This window comes from Thermobia domestica, chromosome 3 (genome assembly GCF_964235325.1).
Source record: "Thermobia domestica chromosome 3, izTheDome1.hap1.1, whole genome shotgun sequence".
Lineage (NCBI taxonomy): Eukaryota > Metazoa > Arthropoda > Insecta > Zygentoma > Lepismatidae > Thermobia > Thermobia domestica.
In genome coordinates this window covers 23,892,586-23,913,035 of record NC_137456.1, presented here as the reverse complement: position 1 = coordinate 23,913,035, position 20,450 = coordinate 23,892,586, and the positions used below count along the sequence as shown (strand labels likewise).

General features: G+C 36.0%; 1 protein-coding gene across 1 annotated transcript in view; it reads left to right on the top strand.

Annotated features, from left to right (window-relative positions):
- Zip48C (Zinc/iron regulated transporter-related protein 48C) overlaps nucleotides 1-18,070 on the top strand; it is a 488,892-nt gene extending 470,822 nt beyond the window's left edge. Inside the window, exon 8 of the mRNA XM_081750554.1 lies at nucleotides 11,876-18,070. Coding sequence (XP_081606680.1) covers nucleotides 11,876-11,954 — 79 coding nt within the window. The 3' untranslated portion in view covers nucleotides 11,955-18,070. The remainder of the gene's footprint in view (nucleotides 1-11,875) is intronic.
- The last annotated feature ends 2,380 nt before the right edge of the window (nucleotides 18,071-20,450 follow it).

The following is a 20,450-nucleotide window of genomic DNA, read 5'->3' as shown; positions in this document are numbered from 1 at the left end:
ATTTAGAATCAATGGCTATCTTGTGTTGGAGCTGCCAAGAATGGTTTTTATCTCAAAAAATGATAGGCTCTGATTCACAAGCATCCGTTGATGCATGTGCGGAATCGTATGGATGACGTGAATAGAGAAGCAGTTTAATAAGTAATTAAGCTGTAAGACCTCGTTACATATTTACAATACAAATCAGGTATTAGTCATAGTCATCCTAGATGACGGTACAAATTGCACCCACGAATGCTGATGCAAGATATTGTTGTTCAAATATAAAATTAATGTGACTAATATGAATTAGTCCCTGTAACATTACTTTGAAGACAAAAATCAGAAGAAGTAAAATAAATTTAAGTTTTTCGTCCCACGGGGTAGGCTAAAAGAGACAATGGTAATGAGAAATGGATGAAATGGTGGAATGAAGAAAGTCGGAGGAAACGGGAGAACCCCGAGAAAACCCAGGCACACATTGTTTGTCCACCCAAAGCTCACTTGAAGCGAGCTGGGATCAAACCAAGGACCCCATGCACCAGGAGTGAACGATCTACCACTGAGCTATCGCTGCCCTAAAAGAAGAATACCATCAACGATGACATGATAGTTTTTCCTCCTCCTCCCCCTCACATCTCTATCAACTTATTGTAACCAAACAGAATATTCTGATGTAAGTGTTAATAGGAGAAATGTTGTTGTGCAGTTGATTTGTTTGAAATGTGTATTATGTACAGTATATTTAGGCAACAAAGAAAATTAAGTAGAAAATTCAAATATAAAAGGTACACTCGTGTCCAAAATTATTGTCGCATGTCTATAATGTCTTCTTGTAAGAATATAATTTGATAATGATTTTGCAGAGTACTATTAATACTGCTACTTTGCGTATAATCGAGAAATGTATATTTGAGGTAAATTTCATAGGAAATGAATTATAAATAGAGTGATTAGAATTAGAATGAGTAAAACAAAATGTTGCTAAATGAACAAGAAAGTTTTATTTTCGTTTTATTGTTCATATTTACTGCTCTTTTGACATGAAATTTGCCACATACATATCTTTGCCGATTGTATACATACTAACATTGTAAGAAATACTGGGCGAATTCGTTATCAAATTATATTCCTACAACAACATATTTATAGATATGCGCTAATAATTTTGGACATGAGTGTACGTGTCACCGCATCAAACTTTCTCGCTCTAATTTCGTAAATTAAATCATGCTTTGCTGCATTTATCACTGAAACGTTTAACTAACCACTGGCACGACAACCTGAGTCGCTCCAACGCCATCTGTTAGCGACTGACTGAACTAAGTCCAGCTTAGCGTCGGACACATGGTCAACGCACTGCGTCTTCCAGTCTTTAATAGGCGTAACAGAAGCTTTCAAGATCTAATATTTATTTTATTCATGTGACTCCCCAATTTGCCTCATGACGCTGGGTGGACGCCAAAAACTAAAAAGCTCCGGTTGGAAATCGAACACGGGACTACGCGGACGTGAGTCCAACGCTGTAACCACTAGACTACGGTGTCCCCTTGTTGCTAAAATGTTTGCCTGTAAGAAATATGAACAAATTTTTAAGACGTTTTTCGAAAACTTTGCACTAAAAAAAAAAAAAAAAACGCACCCCCAATTGTGGAGTATTTTTTAAGATAACCAGGGTCGGATTAACACGAGAGCTGCCATCTTTTGGTAAATCTAGAGCACGACACACACATTGAATATATGGAGAGCGTCGGTTCTCATACCCAACTTTGATCATAGGACAATTTATTAAACGGAAATAAATGTTATTATGCATTACAGAATGTATTCAAATCTAGAAACGTCAACAGAAAAACCAAGTTAAGCCTTACAATACGATACTAAAACCAATAGTCAGATATGGTTCGGAAAGTTGGGTAATAACCACAAGGGAGGAGGAATGGCTAGTGAGATGGGAAAGGAAAATCCTGAGAAAAATATATGGACCAATAAGAGAGAATAACGCATGGCGCATTAGAACGAATTTAGAATTGCAAGAACTATACGGCCAACCAAATATAATTGCAAGAATCAAACAAGGAAGACTAAGATAGAGAGGACATGTACATCGCATGCAGAAGAGTAGAACTGCTTAGAAGGTGTTTGTAGAGAAACCAGACGGTCGAAAGAGAAGAGGCAGGCCTAGAAAAAGATGGATAGACGACATAGAAGAGGATGTAAAGAAATTAGGAATTAGGGGCTGGAGAAGAAAGGTAGAGAATCGAGAAGAATGGAGGAGAGTGATCGCAGAGAATCGAGAAGGGAGGCCAAGGCCCTTCAAGGGCTGTAGCGCCGACCAGTAAGTAAGTACAATTTATTAAGAGTAATAGAAAGAAATATACATATTCACGAACCATGAACAAAAATTCCAATGAAAATTTACCAAGAACACATACAACAGAATATTTGTACTGTCATGGTGTTGGCGATTGGTTGAACATTACGTTACGAACCACTGAATCGATATAAACAAAATAGAACTTGATTCGCGGTGACTTCGCTGTTGCCAACACGAAAACTTTTAGCGATAGAATCATATATCTCGATTGTCATAGGTTATACATCGTCAGTTGAAATTCACAAATATAACTTAAAAATTCTGTTGCATATTTTGAGTCTTGGAAAATCTCTCGTCCCTCCATATAATGCGTCCCTCTGATGCGTAATTCGTTGACAAGTAGCAACTTTAATTAACGTACTATGTCACCGTAGGCTACATTTCCGGAATTTCCCTTGGGGGAGGGTAAATGTAATGTAATTTCAGATATATTTCTTGTTACCGAATTTGAAAGTGATGATATTGTGCATTCTGTTTTAATTATTACTAGCAGCGTTCACCCCGCTTCGCTGGGGTCACCCCGGAACGCAATAAACTTTGTTACTTAGATAATTTTTACTTTTTCGCTTTCAAGTGATATGATAAAAACCATAGAAGATTGGAGTAAATGTTAACATTATATCGCCTGTCATTTATGTTAACCCGCCGAGTGACACGGTCATGTGGGTTGCATATAAATACGGTTAGATTTAGCTATGATGAGCTAACAAAGGATTTGTACGTTATGGACACTTGAATGGTCAATTATCTCAAGACACTGGTAATTGAAAATTAAAGTGATATGATAAAAACCATCTAGGGTCCAAATCTTAATAACCCCCCAAAAATGAAAGAAATTGGTTCAGCCGTATTAGCGTGATGAGCTAACAAAGGATTTGTACGTTCTCTTTTATATATATACAAGGTCTGTATGATAAGTAATGAGACTCGCCGCGCCGCGGCGCGCGTGTCGCTGGAGCGAGTTTGTCGGTGATGGAGGATGTAGGGGGGGGGGGTCCGAGCAAAGCAACGCACCGCGCGTCAGTTGGCTCCGAGCCTTAGTGGAGCGCGGACAAGCCTTGGACAAAGCCCTTGTGAACATTCTTGTCACGGCGGAAAATCAACAAACATGGAGGGTTCCATCGAACAGCGTTATGCGATCAAATTTTGCGTTCGCCTGGGGAAAACGGCTACTCAGACGCTTTCTCTCATCACGGAGGCCTACAAAGAGGAAGCCCTATCCAAAGCCCAGGTGTTTCGTTGGCACAGTGCGTTCCGGAACGGCCGGGAAAGCGTTGAGGATCTGGAGAGGGCTGGACGCCCGACAACAGTGACTACGGACGAAACTGTGGCAAAAGTGAGGGATCTCCTGAACTCAGACCGTCGATTATCGTTGAGATTGATTGCTGATGAACTCGATATGAACCACACAACAGTGCACAAGATTGTGACGGAACAATTGGGAATGAGAAAAATCTGTGCGAAACTGGTGCCGCGAGTGTTGACTGACGAACAAAAGCAACGACGTGTTGATTGTTGTCAGGAACTGTTGAACCTCATGAACAGTGACCCTAACTTTGAAGATGACGTCATAACAGGTGACGAGTCGTGGGTGTTCCAGTACGACCCTGAAACGAAACGTCAAAGCGCGGAGTGGCACACTCCTGCGTCCCCGCGCCCCAAGAAGGCCAGAATGTCGAAGTCAAAGGTGAAAACAATGTTGATTGTTTTTTTTGACAATGTGGGGGTGGTCCACAAGGAGTTGGTACCCCAAGGACAAGCCGTCAACGCCGCCTTCTACAAACAAGTCCTTGAGAGACTGCACAGGAGCGTCAAGCGGAAAAGACCGGCGATCGCTAGCCGGTGGAAGTTGCATCACGACAATGCCCCTGCCCACACCGCCTTCTTAGTGACCTCCTTTTTGACCCGGATTGGGGTGGAAGTCCTTCCACAACCACCCTACAGCCCAGATGTGAGCCCGGCCGACTTCTTCCTCTTCCCGAAGCTGAAGCCACGCTTGAAAGGAACCCGTTTTGCAGACGTCACAGCCATCCAAGCAGCCGTGACCACATTTCTAAAGGACATGCCGGCTGCTGACTTCCAGGGGGCGTTTGCAGCGTGGAAACATCGATTGCAGAAGTGCATCGACGCAAGAGGAGAGTACTTCGAAAGCTTTTAAGTCCCTGTACAGATCAGATCAATAAAACAATGTTTCCAGACCTGGTCTCATTACTTATCATACAAACCCTGTAGATTATTAGGTATTGTGCCTTTCGGCAGGTCTGGGACTAATGGGGATTTTTTTTTTCCAATTTTAGATTTGGGCCTAAAAATGTTTCTTCCACTTTTTGTCGATCTTCAGTTTCCTCTTTTAATTCCCAATATTTTCTCCTATCTTTCAAATCATCGATCAGCTGTGTTCTTCTTTCTATTCCTCACTTCCCTTCAATCTTTCCTTCTATGACGGTGTGAAGAAGACAATTTCTTCTCAAGATGTCCAATCCAATTAACCTTTCTACGAAGAATGGTGGCTACAAGTGTCCTCTTCTCTCCTATCCGTTTTAAAACATCTTCGTTTGTTGCTCTCTCTGTCCATTTTATCTTCTCCATCTTCCTCCAACACCACATTTCGAAGCTCTCTAATTTCTTCTTTAACTTCCGTAATGTCCAAGTCTCGGAACCATACAGTCCAATAATCCATATATAGCACTTGACCAACTTCCTCTTAAGTCCAATATTGAGCCTGCTAGTTAAGAGTGCTCTGTTCTTGTTGAATGCTTCTTTAGCTATGGCAATTCTTGGCCTGATCTCTTTGGTGCAGTAAGCGTCTCTCGTCAAAATACTTCCCAGATACTTGAAATTATCGACTTCTTCAAGTTCTCTTTATTCTACTCTGATCCGTAAGGGCGTGTTTCCACGGAATATTCTCATGACTTTCGTCTTTAATTTCCATTCCATACAGTTTTCCAGTGTCAACTATTTTGTCAGTCATCTCCTGCAGTCCTCCTTCGATTTTAGCTATTATAACCGTATCATCTGCATACCTGATCTTGTTAATGATCTGTCCTCCATATACATAAGGAAAATTTTGTTTTGATCTCAAAAAGAGAAAATAAAATGTGTAGTAAGTGACGCAGAAACACCCACATTCGAAAGTTCTATGTAGTACAATAACATAGAAACACTGACCAAAGTTTCAACACACACTGTATTTTAAGCTATAATGTGTATAGTTTAAAATATATACACACTATAGCTATAGTATCTGATGAAGGATATGGTAGATATCCGAAACTGTAACACATTATAGTTTAAAATACAGTATGTGTTGAAGCTTTGGTCAGTGTTTTTGTTACAATATCTAATCCAAGGCCATGGATAGTGTTGTTGTAGTACAATAAATTAAATAATTCTGTAATTTATAAAGAAGAGGAGAAGGGGGGGACCAAATGTGCTGCCCTAGACTGAATAGATGTGACAGTGTGTCAAACGGCTGAATAGATGTAATCTGCATACCTGGACATACGATCTTCAGACGTGGACATTAACAAAAATCTTACATTCAGTTTTGCAGATTACACAACGAAACATTGAGAAATTATGCTTGGAATCACCCGCAGAGTTAGGAAGAAATTTACATGGATAAAAATGATGATAGGAGTGACAAATATAATCATAAAAATCGACATTGAAATTAAATGGATCGGACTATTGCAAGAATAAATTGTGATCGATGGATATTCAAGAAGAAATTCTTTATTGGATATCAAGAGACAAGGAACAAGCGTAGAAACGCCATCATACAAAATGATGTAAAGAAATTAAAAGCACTCCCCAAAATGGTTGTGGAGAGGAGTTGTAAAGTTTCATCCAGCAGTGGATTGACAGTGGTTGACTAATGCTGTTGTTCATGATGATATTACATTTTGCGTACATTTCCTTTTAAATCTGTTCTAATTTCATACTAATTTTAACATATGCGGAAACCCTATCATTAGCTAGTGATAACTGAGAAGCTGTGATTAATTATTTTGAATGCAACCCTCTTCACACACATGTTGTGCATATCGAGCGAATACGTCTTTCGTAAAGTCAGGGGTTATTGTTTGACGCAAGTTCTGTCCTAGATGTATCGATATAGAAATAACAAGCCTTTATTCTTCCGTACTACGTAGCTAGCATGGATTCAATCTTTGCACATTGGCCACTGACTGACCTACAGCACTATTATATTAACATCACGTGTTTTTTAAAGTCTTTTTGTTCAAACTTTTTTTTTTTTTTAATGAACAAACACAAATATTTGTGTTCTCTGAAGCACTGTTTAGGAAATATGATTTCCCATTGGATTGTGGCATTCCTTTGATTGTCGATATGCCGGTAGATGTGTGCGTCATTGGATGTTTTGCTATTCTGCAATTTCATCTGTGAAATTAGGTCACGGTTTACCGCTCATAGGGTGTGATGACGACAAAACTTAGTAGGGTAAGCCTGACCTTGTTGTTTATTTATCAAGAATTATAGCCCGTAAATTAGTTTAAATGATAAACTACATATTAAAGTGTATAGAAACATTAGTAGATAATCTTTGTGTTCCAATCTTAAAACTTTCCAAAGAAATTATAAATTTATCTTTCATATATATATATATATATATATATATATATATATATATATATATATATATATATATATATATAATATGCGTGTGTGTTTGTTTATGGGATTATGTGTTAATAGTTTTCCAAAGATATGAATTAGTTAAAGCAAATCTTTTGTTGAAATTCGGTATTGCTATATGAATATCTAGTCTTTTTAGAACAGTAATTTGGTCGTAACAACCCTTGCATATTTCTGAAAATTTCCGATATTCATATTTCTGTTCATCCGATAAGTACAGTTCGATAGATACAGCAAAAACTTCCATGCAAGATTGTTATAAAATATATATATGCTAGATGATCTAATGTCACTATCGACTGCAGTAGAGCTTAATTCGGTGGCTGAGACCTCTAACGTTGAAAGAAATTACCATTCGTTCTTTGCGTTTGTTCGTGCATTGTAATTGTTCCCATCTCAAAGTTTCGTTTGTATGATGGTAAAACATTGCCAAAAAAAGTCGTTAAACGAGGGTTAAAATGATTCCAATTTTGGATGAAATGTCGCTTTAAAAAATGAGAGCCATAATACTTTCGACATAAGTAATACGATTTTTGAAAACTCACAAAACTTAGAAATCCACCTAGTTCAAGCTTCTACACCTAATTGGATTGCTATCGGTAACGATGTATCTTCTACGGAAACTAAAAGATACTGCTCTGCAAACTAAAAGGACTTGGAATAGTTCTTTGTAGAGCAGTGGCGGATCTAGCCCGGGGCCGGGGGGTCTCGGCTCCCCAATTTTTTGAGTACATAAATAATGATGCTATTTATGTATTTTTAAAAGTGTATAGTAAATTCGTATAGGCCAAGGGCTAACAGAAATTAAACCGAGATTGTGAAGTTGTGGTCACGCTGTATAGTATACTTACCAACTCCCCACTTGTGCTTATTAAAACAAACGAAAAGAAACATTAGCCTATATGGGTATTCAGAGCACAACGAAATCAAATATAGTTGCCAAAGTTTGAAAAAGACAGACAAAAAGTTAGTGCGATACGTTTAGGTGCACTCGTGTCCAAAATGATTGTCGCATATCAATAACTGTCTTCTTGTAAGAATATAATTTGATGATGATTTTTGCAGGGTACTTTCAATACTGATACTATGTGTATAATCGGGAAGTGTATATTTGTGGTAAATTTCAGAGGAAAAGAATTATAAATACGAAAATTAGAATGAGTAAAACAAAATGGTGCTAAATGAACAAGAAAGTTTTATTTTCGTTTTATTGTTCGTATTTACTGCTCTTTTGACATGAAATTTGCCACATACACTGATGTCTTTGCCGATTATAATTATACACATACTAACATTATAAGAAATACCGGGCGAATTCGTTATCAAATTATATTCCTACAACATATTTATGGACATGCGACAATAATTTCGGACATGAGTGTACATATAGAAGTTAACACTCTTTACACTTTTTAGCACTAGGTTCAAGAGTTGTTTACAGTATCTGACAAGCTCTGAAAGGAACTTGAGGTAGATATCTTAAACATGGAAAATGTACAAAATAGCCAAAAATTGACTTGATTCCCTTACTGAATACGTCATACCAAAACTTCTTTGAAGTAATCCTTGATTACAGGAGAAGAAGTTGCTCGCAGTACAAAAGTCAGCAATCGAAAAAACGTATACGTATATCTTTGTTGATACCTTGAAAGTTGAATTCGTTAGACTTAGCGAGTTTTCCCTCAAATTGGCAATGCGGACGCGATTTCATTCAAGGTAGAATTAAGCGCACATTTGAACTTCGGTATTTGTTTTGTAACTGTTTATTAGCTGAAACCTTTTATGATTTTGTTAAGACTGACTCCATCTAAGTTATAATTAAATGCATGTTTGAACTGCGACGATTTCTAGCTTCATATTCGATGAAGGTTCAGATTTTTTAGAGCAGTGTTTCTCAATATATATATATTTTTCTTTTTTCAAGTGATAATCTAGTCAGAATGTTCTACGAACGATCTTACTCTTATCCAAGAAGAAAGGACAGTGAATCCTGGGAGTGTGGACTTTCCCCGAAATCCCGACTTTTCTTTCTGGATAAGAAAAGTTCCATTTTCTTTCTTCCTGGATAAGAATAAGATGCTTCGTAGCGATTTTACGAATATTAATATAATTCATCTTCATATTGAATTTGGACGCCCGAGCAAAAATTTCTTCATACGTCCTTGATCTAAAATGTATAGCTGTTTTATATATTAGATAAAGAGTTTATCTAATATAAACTCTTAGTAAAATGGTTTATCCGTTTGAAATGACTCGTAGAACATAGTTCTTGCCTCAAAGTTTTGTCGTCACGTTGATTAATGGACGTATCCTAAGGGGGATAAGAATTCAGAATGCCAAAAATAGAGTATCTTACGGATTTATATAATTACATTTCCATTGCAATGCATATCCTAAGGGAGGAAGGGGTTTCAAATAGTTCCCCTAAACCTATCCTCCTGTTGCGATGATCGGGCATTTCATTTTATTTATATATTTTTATTAAGCTATTAATATTGCTAAAACAATAATCCTTTTTGCTATGCAACCAAAAATTATCTGAAATTGGCATGTACAATATAACATGCAGGAGATCTTCGTTAGGATTAGGAACTAGATGTCTAAACTTTCGGCATCTATGACAATGTTAGCCCATCACGTATGGGGATGACGTCCCTGAACGATAAAAATTGGGGAGGAAAGGAGTGACCTGGGACCATTATGTGAGATACCATCTGGTGTGCATGAGAAAAAATTAGCTTTGTGGTGAACAAACGCCGTGTGCGTGGGTTTTCTCGGATTTTCCCATTCCCTCCTACTTTCTTCATTCTACTATTAAATTCATTTCTCATCATCACCGTCCCCTTTAACCTAGCCGGCATAACCATAGGATGTAAATCTTAAAGATATCATTTAATTTCAGAAGATTCTCACTCACGGTGACTGGCCTGAAAACCCTTTTTACACTTTTTCGACTGTGTCACCTAACCGGGAATCGAACCCGGAACCGCTCGCACCAAAGGTGAGAGTATTAGCTACTACGTTATTTCAGGAGATCTTCGTAAATTAAATTTCAGATCACGAAAGTACAATAGATTTCAGAAGAAAACAGATTTACATCCTATAACAAAAGTAAAAAATAATACAACTCGTATTTAAAAAGTTAAAAAAATAAACTAAAAAGAGAAACATCCGTTCTCTAATAGAATCTACAGGGTGGCGCGTATTGTATCTACCAACTTCAAATGAAAATACAAAGGTGTGTTATGCAAGTTTTAATGCAAAACTGTTATGGAATATAAGTATATGGACTGGCAATTTGTACACTGTACAACACTTGTCGAAGGAGCTCACTAAACTTTAAAAATAACGTCCTGTAAATGTCCGCCTTTTTCCTGGATGCACTGCTGCAGGCGACGTGGGAAGGCATTCATCACACGCATTAACGTATCCTGTGGAATGGAACTTATCACATGACGAATGGCAGTCTTCAGTTCGTCAATTGTCTTCACGCGATTGGCAAAGACCCTTTCCTTAACATATCCCCAGAGGAAGTAATCAGGAGCTGTTAAATCTGGGGAACGGGATGGCCATGAGACATCGCCAAATCGGGATATCACGCGGTTTGGAAATGTTTCTCTGAGTATAGACATACTTTGGCGTGCCGTGTGTGCCGTAGCACCGTCTTGCTGGAAATAAACGTTATTGATCACACCCCTTTCCTGCAATTCCGGAATGAGAAACGTCTGTAACATATGGCAGTAGCGGTCGGAATTTACAGTTGTTGCATGTCCGGCGTCATCCTCAAAAAAATAGGGACCAATAATGCCACACATTCCAACTGCACACCATACCACAACTTTTGGGCTACCTTGAGGCTTTTCATGTAATGAACGAGGATTCTCCTGAGACCAATACCGGAAGTTTTGCTTATTAACATACCCAGTCAGGTGGAAGATTGCTTCATCGGACATCAAAAGTTGTTGGAGGAACAGTGGATCTCGGTTAATCAACTCAAGAATGTTCTGGCAGTTATTGAGTCTGTTTTCCTTATCAATGGCTCTCAACTCTTGTACCACCTGCAGTTTATACGGATGGAACTTCAAATCACCCAGCAAACGACCCAATGAACGTCGTGTCAAATGTAATGTTCGTGCATGTTGCCGTGCTGAACGTTTGGGACTGCGTTCCATCGCTACGCGCACTCGTTCCAAGTTTACATTTGTTCGAACACTTCGTCCACGACCTGGTGATTTCCGGTTCACAACACTACCTGTGGCCCGCCACTGTCTCACCCATCTCAGAATACTGTGTCTCTCGGGTATAGCAACATGGCGATCATCACTGTTTCGTCGCAGTGCCCGCTGAGCCTCACTGACAGAACCGGTTCGGATAAAGGCTTCCACCGCCGCAATTCGCGTCTGCACAGACCACCGCTCCATGGTAAACTAATTGCCAGAGGCCCTGCTATTCAGTGCCGTAAGCATGCGCAGCATTCGTACGCGCATTTGATCAGGGTTGCCAACTGCAACTGGTAGATACAATACGCGCCACCTTGTAGTAGAATAAATCTAGTAGAAAGTAAAAATAAAACAAATAGGAGGGAAATATATAAAATAACTATCTTTAAGGAATATTTTTTTAAAATTATATTTGTGCTTGACTAAAAGGTATGGGAAGTGAGTTCATATACGATAGCAAGCAGTTTTCTTAAGGAGCATTTCATTTTTTTTTTAATTTTTTACTCCGATTTGTTTGATTTTTGACTTTTCAGTACGACTTTAAAAAAAAGAAAAAAGAAAGAAAAGTAGGTCTTTAATTGAAAATACAATAAAATACAAAAATTAAAGAAAAGTAATATTTTTCTTTCTTTCTTTACAGTGGAAATGGAAAATTAGCGTCATGGGGAGCTACATGTGGATTTCTAGTCATGATGAGTTTAGATGTGGGTCTCGGCTAGCATTGAATTCCCAATCTAGTCAATCAAACAATCATCATCATCACGTTATTAACTTCATTGTTATTTGTTGTTGCCAGTATACATCATCATTACAATAGAACCCTGTTATCATTCGTTGTTACTATACATGCATATACCAGTGAAAAAGAATCAGGGTTCGTTAAACAGTATCAGGTGATATATAATAAATGAGAGGTCCTTTTTTTGTTGATCTTTTAATGTTGTTTTAGATGTGTATGTATGTATGTGTGTGTGTGTCTGTATTTGTTGTTGCATTTTTAATGTGTGGTCTTTTATATAATTATCATCGCAACCTGTGATATAGGGGGTGCGTTCCTTGCTAGGACTTACATGGCTTAATAAACTGATATTTTATTTTAACAATAGACATAGGCTATTATTCACGTAGGAGTAATCGGCTTTTTGAAAATATTTGTTGTTTTTGAAGGCACATTCTTTTATGTATTTATCTGTCCCATCATTTTCTTTTACATTCTTTAGGCTTGATACATTGTGGGTAATACCAGTGATTAATTCATTTAAATTGTGTGGTGATTGGAAATATTAGGGTTCTTACACATGGTGCTCTGTGAAACGGCTCGTTGGAAATTTATTCTTAAAATCATAATTCTAAATATAATCCAAGTGAATGTATGTAAAGCGTTGTATTCTGTTTGTTTTTATATTTCTTGAATTGTATACTTTAAAAAAAAATCTGTGAATTTAGTTACTAAAATTAATACAAAATTTACCATTTTTCTTTTGCTTGTTTATTCATAAGTGAAAAGAGATAATGAAATGCAACTTACCCAATCATAGATGTTATTTTACAACAGCAAATATGAACCTGAAGAATTTTCAGTGTTACCATTCATAGAAACTACAGTGTCACCAGAATAATATTTGTCGCCAAAATATAAGACAGCGACTAGAGGAACGAACTCAACTGCATTTGATTACGTATCATGTTGTCTAGGAATTCTGTGAACTACTTTTTTAAATAATAGTTGTATTTAGTTTGTAATAGACAAAATAGTTGTAACATATAGTTTTTAAAATTAAATAATAATGTTATCTAAGTAGTTCACAGAATTCCAAAACAGCATAATACGTAATCAAATGCAGTTGAGTTCGTTCCTCTAGTCACTGCTTTAACTTAGATTTTGTTGAAAATGTTATTCTGGCAACACTGTAATTCCTATGGATGGCAACACTGGCAATTCTTCAGGTTCATATTTTCTGTTGTAGAATAACATTACCTATGATCGCGGTAAGTTGCATTTCATTGTCTGCTTTCACTTATGAATAAACAAGCAAAAGAAAAATGGTAAATTTTGTATTAATTTTAGTACCGTTTGTCAGGCTCTTAAATTGTTCTAGCTCGAAAAGCGTGGGAGCCAAATGAGTTTGAGATGTAACGGACAAATTAGAATAAACTCAATCTTAATATTCAGGTTTTGGAGTCTTGTGTGACCTTCAGGAAAACAAAGTAAGGCTTGATATTAAAATATTTTCCAGCAGTAACTCCAATTTCATCTTCAAAGTTCCGTTGTCTAAATAATGCACGATTTTAAAACATGGAAATTCAAATCAAACTTAAATTGACTTCTTTATAATTTCTTGAACCACTGTTGGTAGGTTTCCGTAGCTTTTAGAGTTGAGAGTGTTAATTAATTTCTCTAACTAGAAGGACATTTTCTTTTTGGTTTAATGAGAATTCGGACGAATTTTGGTGTCTACTTATTGAATTACTGAGGAGGAATTCGTTCACTATGTACCCTATATGGATTTTTGACAACATGAGAAAAAAAATAGTGTGCTGTAATGTTTTGTTGTTGCATATAATTGTCTATGAATTTTCTATGAATATTCACTACTTACTTGTAATACAGAACGAGCAAAAAGTCACTGTACACCTCCTGTGCAGTCAGCGACAAAAACTCTTTCCGTTTGAGGAAATTAGTTTCGTAAATAACTTCAGAATATAAGGACACTTTGAGTACAGTTTTCAGTAAATTAAAAAGAACGTAATTTTCTGTACATTCCAGCCTTACCTTCGTTATTGCCAAAATAAATTTTACCAAATGGAAAGAGCTTTTGTCGCTGACTGTACAATTGATAATTTTAAAGTACAAACATATTAATGAACGTTTTACATTAATATTCATTCATACATGCATCAGAGAAATATCGTCCGCATGCATCTAGATATGTGTTAACACAGTTTCCTTTGCACATTCTTCACTATTTTAGTTTACCTTAATTTATGGGTTAACCACTTTACTGTAATATGCTGTATGGTGGTGTGTTTATTCGAAATATTTCCATAAACTTATTTCTCATCACATCATTGTAATTTGCCTCCATTCCGAAATATGAACAAATTAGACCATCTAAATCACACGAGCCTCAAGCAAAGAAACCATTCTCAATCAATTATTCTCCGAAATTTGAACTTTTTCCTTTAAAAAAAATAAAATGTTAATATCTATCAATTGCCTTCAAGCGTCTATAGGTACCTTATACAGTGAAACTCCAGTTATCCGCATTAATGAGTTAATTGGGTGAATCATCAAAAAGTTTAGTTGTGAGATAAAGCGTTCTCTAAAATCGCTTTTGATTAATGAAAAGGTAGACCAAATGTATGTTGGAAATAAGATCACTTTTACGACAGACAGTTAAATTTTAATATTTGTTAAAATAGAAATGACATGGAAATTTTATATTTTTACAAATCATGAAACTTTTTTTTTCCTAGTTAGCAGTGTATTTTTTCAACAATAGATACAATCTCCTAGTTAACAGCGTATTTTTCAACAATAGACACAATATGCTAGTTAAAAATGTACTTTTTACTACCTTTTGTTTTTACCACAATAAACCACAGATCACATAAACTAAATACATATAAAACCCAATGCCACAATGACATTATGAAGATACAGAGCAAGAAATTACAGATATGAAAAAATATAAGCTATTTATGCATTATGATCTTATGAATCCGTTAAATAATGGATATTCTATACATCAAATATTTTTTAAGAATGAGCCGCTAAAATGAATAATTTTTGAAAATTTATAAGGGAAAATTTATGTTTAATTAAGATAAAAGATTTCTTGTAGCTTGTGTGAAGGGAAGGAGCTTAAGATACTAATCGCATTGCCTCTTTGTATAGCTAGACTAATGCGTTGTACTAAAAATTGTTGGCTTCTGGCGTCGCCTGATTTAGTAATCAAATTGGAACCCAGTTCTTTCAAAAATTTGTGAGCTTCTTTGCTGAAAACCCCCATAGTTTCAGTTGCAAAAGCAACGAAAAGATGCTCTTCTTTCAGTTTAGAACATTTGGAGTGAAATACAAATTAATACATACCATTCGCATTTCAATAAGTTTCTAAAATGTAATTTTTATTTCCTGATAACGATTCAGATGATTACAGTTCGGTTAGTTGGAGTTCTGCTGTACAAAGAAACGGCAGTAAATAGAAGTTTTCATGTAAGTGATATAAATGTATGTGTACAGGGAATGTTTGCTCGCTCTGTACATCCAACAAATATTCTTCATGTATTTTCCTTTTATTAAATTCAGTGATCTGATATAGGTACTCCAATAGAAAAAAATCATTTTTATAAACAAATTCGTCAAAAAGTTATTTCTTTTTAAAAAATAAAAGATGAATCTTAAAATGTATTCACTTGTTATCCTCTGAAGAAAAAATGTGTTTATTACGTTTTTATGATGATATTCTCACGTACTGAAAGCCACGTACCTACTGACAAAAATTGTGTAGCCTATGGCAAGCGCCCACCCGCAAGACAGCTATGTTGAAGGTGTTGCCTATATATCTGTCATAGTAAGAGTTAAGGTGTGTTTAATCATGGACAGACCACAGAAGATCCAACGTATAACCTACTAGTTTTGAGGTGTGTCTGAAAGCGTTTGATTGCATGATGGTAAGGAAGCATTGTATTCGAGGGAACGAGGCACATTTTGAGCAACAGGGAAAGTTTTTTGTAAATACATCAACAGTGCGACATATCGGTTCCAGCTAGGTAGGCAACCCTTCCACCATAGCTCTTTTGCGGATGTTTCACCTTTTAAGACACAACTTCTTTGTCTCAGAGTATGAAGTCCATTTAGTATGTTCGAGAATTATAACATTATTTATGTGTTTAGTGACAATTAATACTATCATATATGACTGGATTTACAATAAATGCGAAGGTCTAGATTCATACCGAATATGATATTGTTTTTAAATGTAAACTATGAATCAAGAAACTTTTTTTTTTTTTTAATGTCAAGACAATCATAAAATTTTATTATATAAGTTTTACTCTGTTCATTGTAATCAATTTAGAATGTTTAAAGCACTTTCAGTATTCTTTCGTCAATTACTATGATATTAAAACTGTAAACTAATTAAACAATGTGCGAAATTCGATATATTGATTTATTTATATGGAGCTTTGTTGTTGTTAAATAGAGAGTAGTTATTTTAATGTATGTTTTAATGAGTTACTATATTTGTATATGAAAGACATTGAAATGATACTGCAGAATATTAGTTGTATATTTTTATTTCAAGATAATAACTTCCTCTTGTAAACCAGTTGTTACGTGTTCAATATGGTGTGTCCTGTCTTGCTTTTAACCTAGTGTTGGTGCCTTTTTTTATTTCTTTCCACGACCTGTAGCGTACTCCGATATTCCAGCAATCAGCAGTCAGTTAAAATTGTGTCTTCAAAATTCTAAAATATGACTGATTTAATCAAAAACTTTTGATTGTTCTTGCCTTAGAATAAAACAAAAAATAGAAGGACATAATACATACAACTTCTTGTTTGCAAAGTACACTTATGTTTCGTTTTAACTGACTAAAAAGGGAGGATAATGTTCAGATATTATTGTGTCTGTACTTCCGGCATTACGTCTGCAATGGCAAGTGTATCCACAATTGCTTCACGAAAAAAGAGGAAGAATACAGTACTGTGCTTTTAATCAAGTACATTATCCAATCTGATACTGTAAAATGTTTGAGTACACCATAAATATACACTATAATACAATAAAATCAAAATTTTTAGTTTCAAATCAGAACTTTCACTTCCGGTGGCACGGAAGGCCAAGGTTCAATTCCTGGTGGGATCTCATGTGGTTTGGATCTCACGCTGCTAAATGAGACGCTAAACTCACATCAAATTAGACTGAATCTACTGCTTCAGATTTTGTCCGTTGCTTTTAAGATTTGTAAAACCGTGGGATGAGTATTTTCCTTCTATTTTCCGTTATTGAAAAATTTTTGTACAATTATGATCTCATCGTTAAAGTTTTTCAAAGAAAACATAAGAAAAATATGACGGAACTTCTTTCTATAAATTCTAGAAGGGAAGAGTAATTCTTAATCCTGGATTTTACTCCTTTTTTTTTTAAACTCCAGGAAGTGGGAATGAAACTTAAGAATTTTGTAAGTACTTTTAAGGTAGAAACTATAAACTCGCAGGAGTGGCCAACGCTTCGGCCGCCAAGTCGTCAAAGGTAGTGCGCGATGGCATATGTCATAGTGTCTGTATCGATAACTGTTATTCGCTCATTATTTCCTCTAGCAGCCCAGTAAACAGACAAGTAGACCGCCAGTGATTTCTGAAATGAAAAGTAAGCCTCAAACCTAAAAAAATTTGGGCACCTCTGTACAAGGAATAACTATATGGCTTTCGAAATAAAACAGGAAGTTGCTATAATCTAGGATTGAATCCATGTTGATTATGCTGATCGTTGAAATGTCAGATTACCGACTGGCCGTTTATATTTTCAGTACTTATATTCAAATTATATTATATCAAATCTTCAAATGAATTCTTGTTGAATATTATAATGCATACCTGGTTAACTGAGATTTATTTTTGTTTCAAGTATTATTCTGTGTATGCAGTGTTCTTCTCTTCATTCGAGTATGTGCGATAAACGGTGATCTTTTTTATTATTACTACTACTAATAATAAAGCGTACTTGTGCACAGATATATAATTATATATTTTATAATTCAACATCACATATATTTTTGTTATTTTTGTGTCATATCGCAAAACAATAAAAGTGAGTAATTGTATTTTATTTTATTGTGTTTTAATTTGTATGTACAATCACCGATAAATGTCAATAGGTATTATTTCACATGTAATTTTTTAGTATAAAGCGTACTACAGTAGGCTGTCACTAATCTGGCGAATATTAGGACAGGTTGTGCCGGATTATCAAAATCGCCAGATTACAGCAAGGATGTAGACTCCGGCACGTATCCACTCATCTAGTTACATCATGTCCTCTCCACCTCGTAAGAGTCCACTACAAAACGCCAGATTATACAGAGAAATTTTTGTTTTGACCTGGATAATTATCCCAAAATAAAATTAGTTCCTTCACTGTTGTAGACACCTCGGTATTGACGTGGTGATATAGAAAATTGGAGAAGTCATTTGGACCTTTATGGGCTAGCTCTTCATGGTAAACATTAAAATGTGACGTATGAAGTTTCATGTTATTGAGACCAAATACATTGGCTCAGATAAAACAAATCATGAACTGAAATTTTAAGAAGATGAAAATTCTGCATATAATCAAAACTGAGGGCCAAAACCTCAATTTTCTGTTGTACGTGATTGGCTTATATATATATATATATATATATATATATATATATATATATAGCATTATTTTCTTTCACTTGTGGACTAACATTTTACACACTGCCGTTCGTCTTGCCGCTTCATTCAAAGCTTTGTTCTTTATTTTTACTGATAACGACTCATAATCCGAACAGGTGTCTACTTGAGGCCTGTCCAAAATGTAGCTGAAAATCTTGATTCAATATTTTGATATTCATATTTTATGGGGGAATCTGGGTGCTTTCCTTTAAACAAATTGAACATGTTTGTAACCTATGTACACAATTAGATATAAGGTCCACAGTTCGATAAAACTAGCTTTACCAACTACCAAAACTTACTTCGATAATTTGAAACTTTGTATTTCCTTAATATTTATTATTTACTCGTTGTATATCTCAAAAACACATCTATAATTGATGGAGTCTTAACAGCATAGCACAAATGTTCAGGCCTGGCCACCAAAAAATGGTATCTTATGTACCAAACCATTGTCCTTAACACCATATACATACTGTCGTTGCAAGTTTTATAATTAATGGTCCACCACAAACTTACTTGGCCTGAGATCACACCCCAGAGGTACAAGGCCGCACACTTCTGGGACCCCACGCACCAGATGATATGAGCAAGCTTAACAGAGAGATTTTTATTTATTTTTATTATTCATAAAATTTGCATAAGCAATCTAAATTTTATATTCAGATTTAATATATATATTAAATTAGTTTAGTTATTTTATATACATTAGATTTCAAGCTAATCATTCTGATATTATTTTATTTTATTTTAAATTTCATTAAGTTTAGTGGCATAACAGAAAACTGCTTTTTTTTAGTATATTTGTGGAAAGTTCTGTATGATTTTTGAAACTTCAGGGAATAGAGGTTAGTGACCTTTAGAGTACCAAATATTGCCAACCTATAGTATCTAAGAAATACTATAAACAAGATTCTTTCAATGTGTTATAACTATTATAGAAATATATTGTAAGAAAAGGAAAGAAATTCTAAGGATGGACAAAACAAAATTGGCGACAGAAAGTCGCTGAGCAATCTTTTGTTAAACTATACACACCTAGATACGAATTTTCAAATACAATACGTGAGAAATTGTTTCACTGACCGCGATTTTCACACTTTTAATGGAACCGCTACCTCCCACCTGTCTCATGCTCTTAACACAGGGGTGAGCGCTCTACCAGTGAGCCAGCATGGTAGAAACCTCTCAATACATGTTTCGTGTGAAACACGAGGAAGGATCAGAAACTAAGGTTACAAGGCTGATATTTCTGGAGTTTTGTCTGTTATAAAGGAATAAGAAGTGTGCGGTAATTGCAATACATTGAGCTGGAAACTGTACAGAGTTTTAGCCACCTACGGTGCTAGTTATAGGTAAACACAAATGGCAAATCGTTTGGAAAACTGGTCTCGTGAAGAAATCCGCTCAGTTATTCGATTTCTGTGGGCGAAACATGTAACCGTGGCTGAAATTCACCGGCAGCAGATAAAGATTTACGGAGGGACTAATGTCTCGTCAGAATGTCGCAAAATGGTATCGAAGGTTTACGGCTGATAGAGAAAATGTCACCGACGAGAAGCACAGTGGCCGCCGACCAAGCACGATATCAACAGATTTCAACAGCTCGCGTGGAAGAGACGATTCAGGACTCTCCCTACAGCCCGGACCGCGCTTCAAGCGACTTTCACCTGTTCCCGCACAAGAGGGAACACCTAGGAGGCTATCGCTTCGCTTCAGACTAGGAGGTGAAAAACTTCGTGACAACGTGGCTCAACATGCAAGGACAGGATTTTGACCGGGAATCTTCA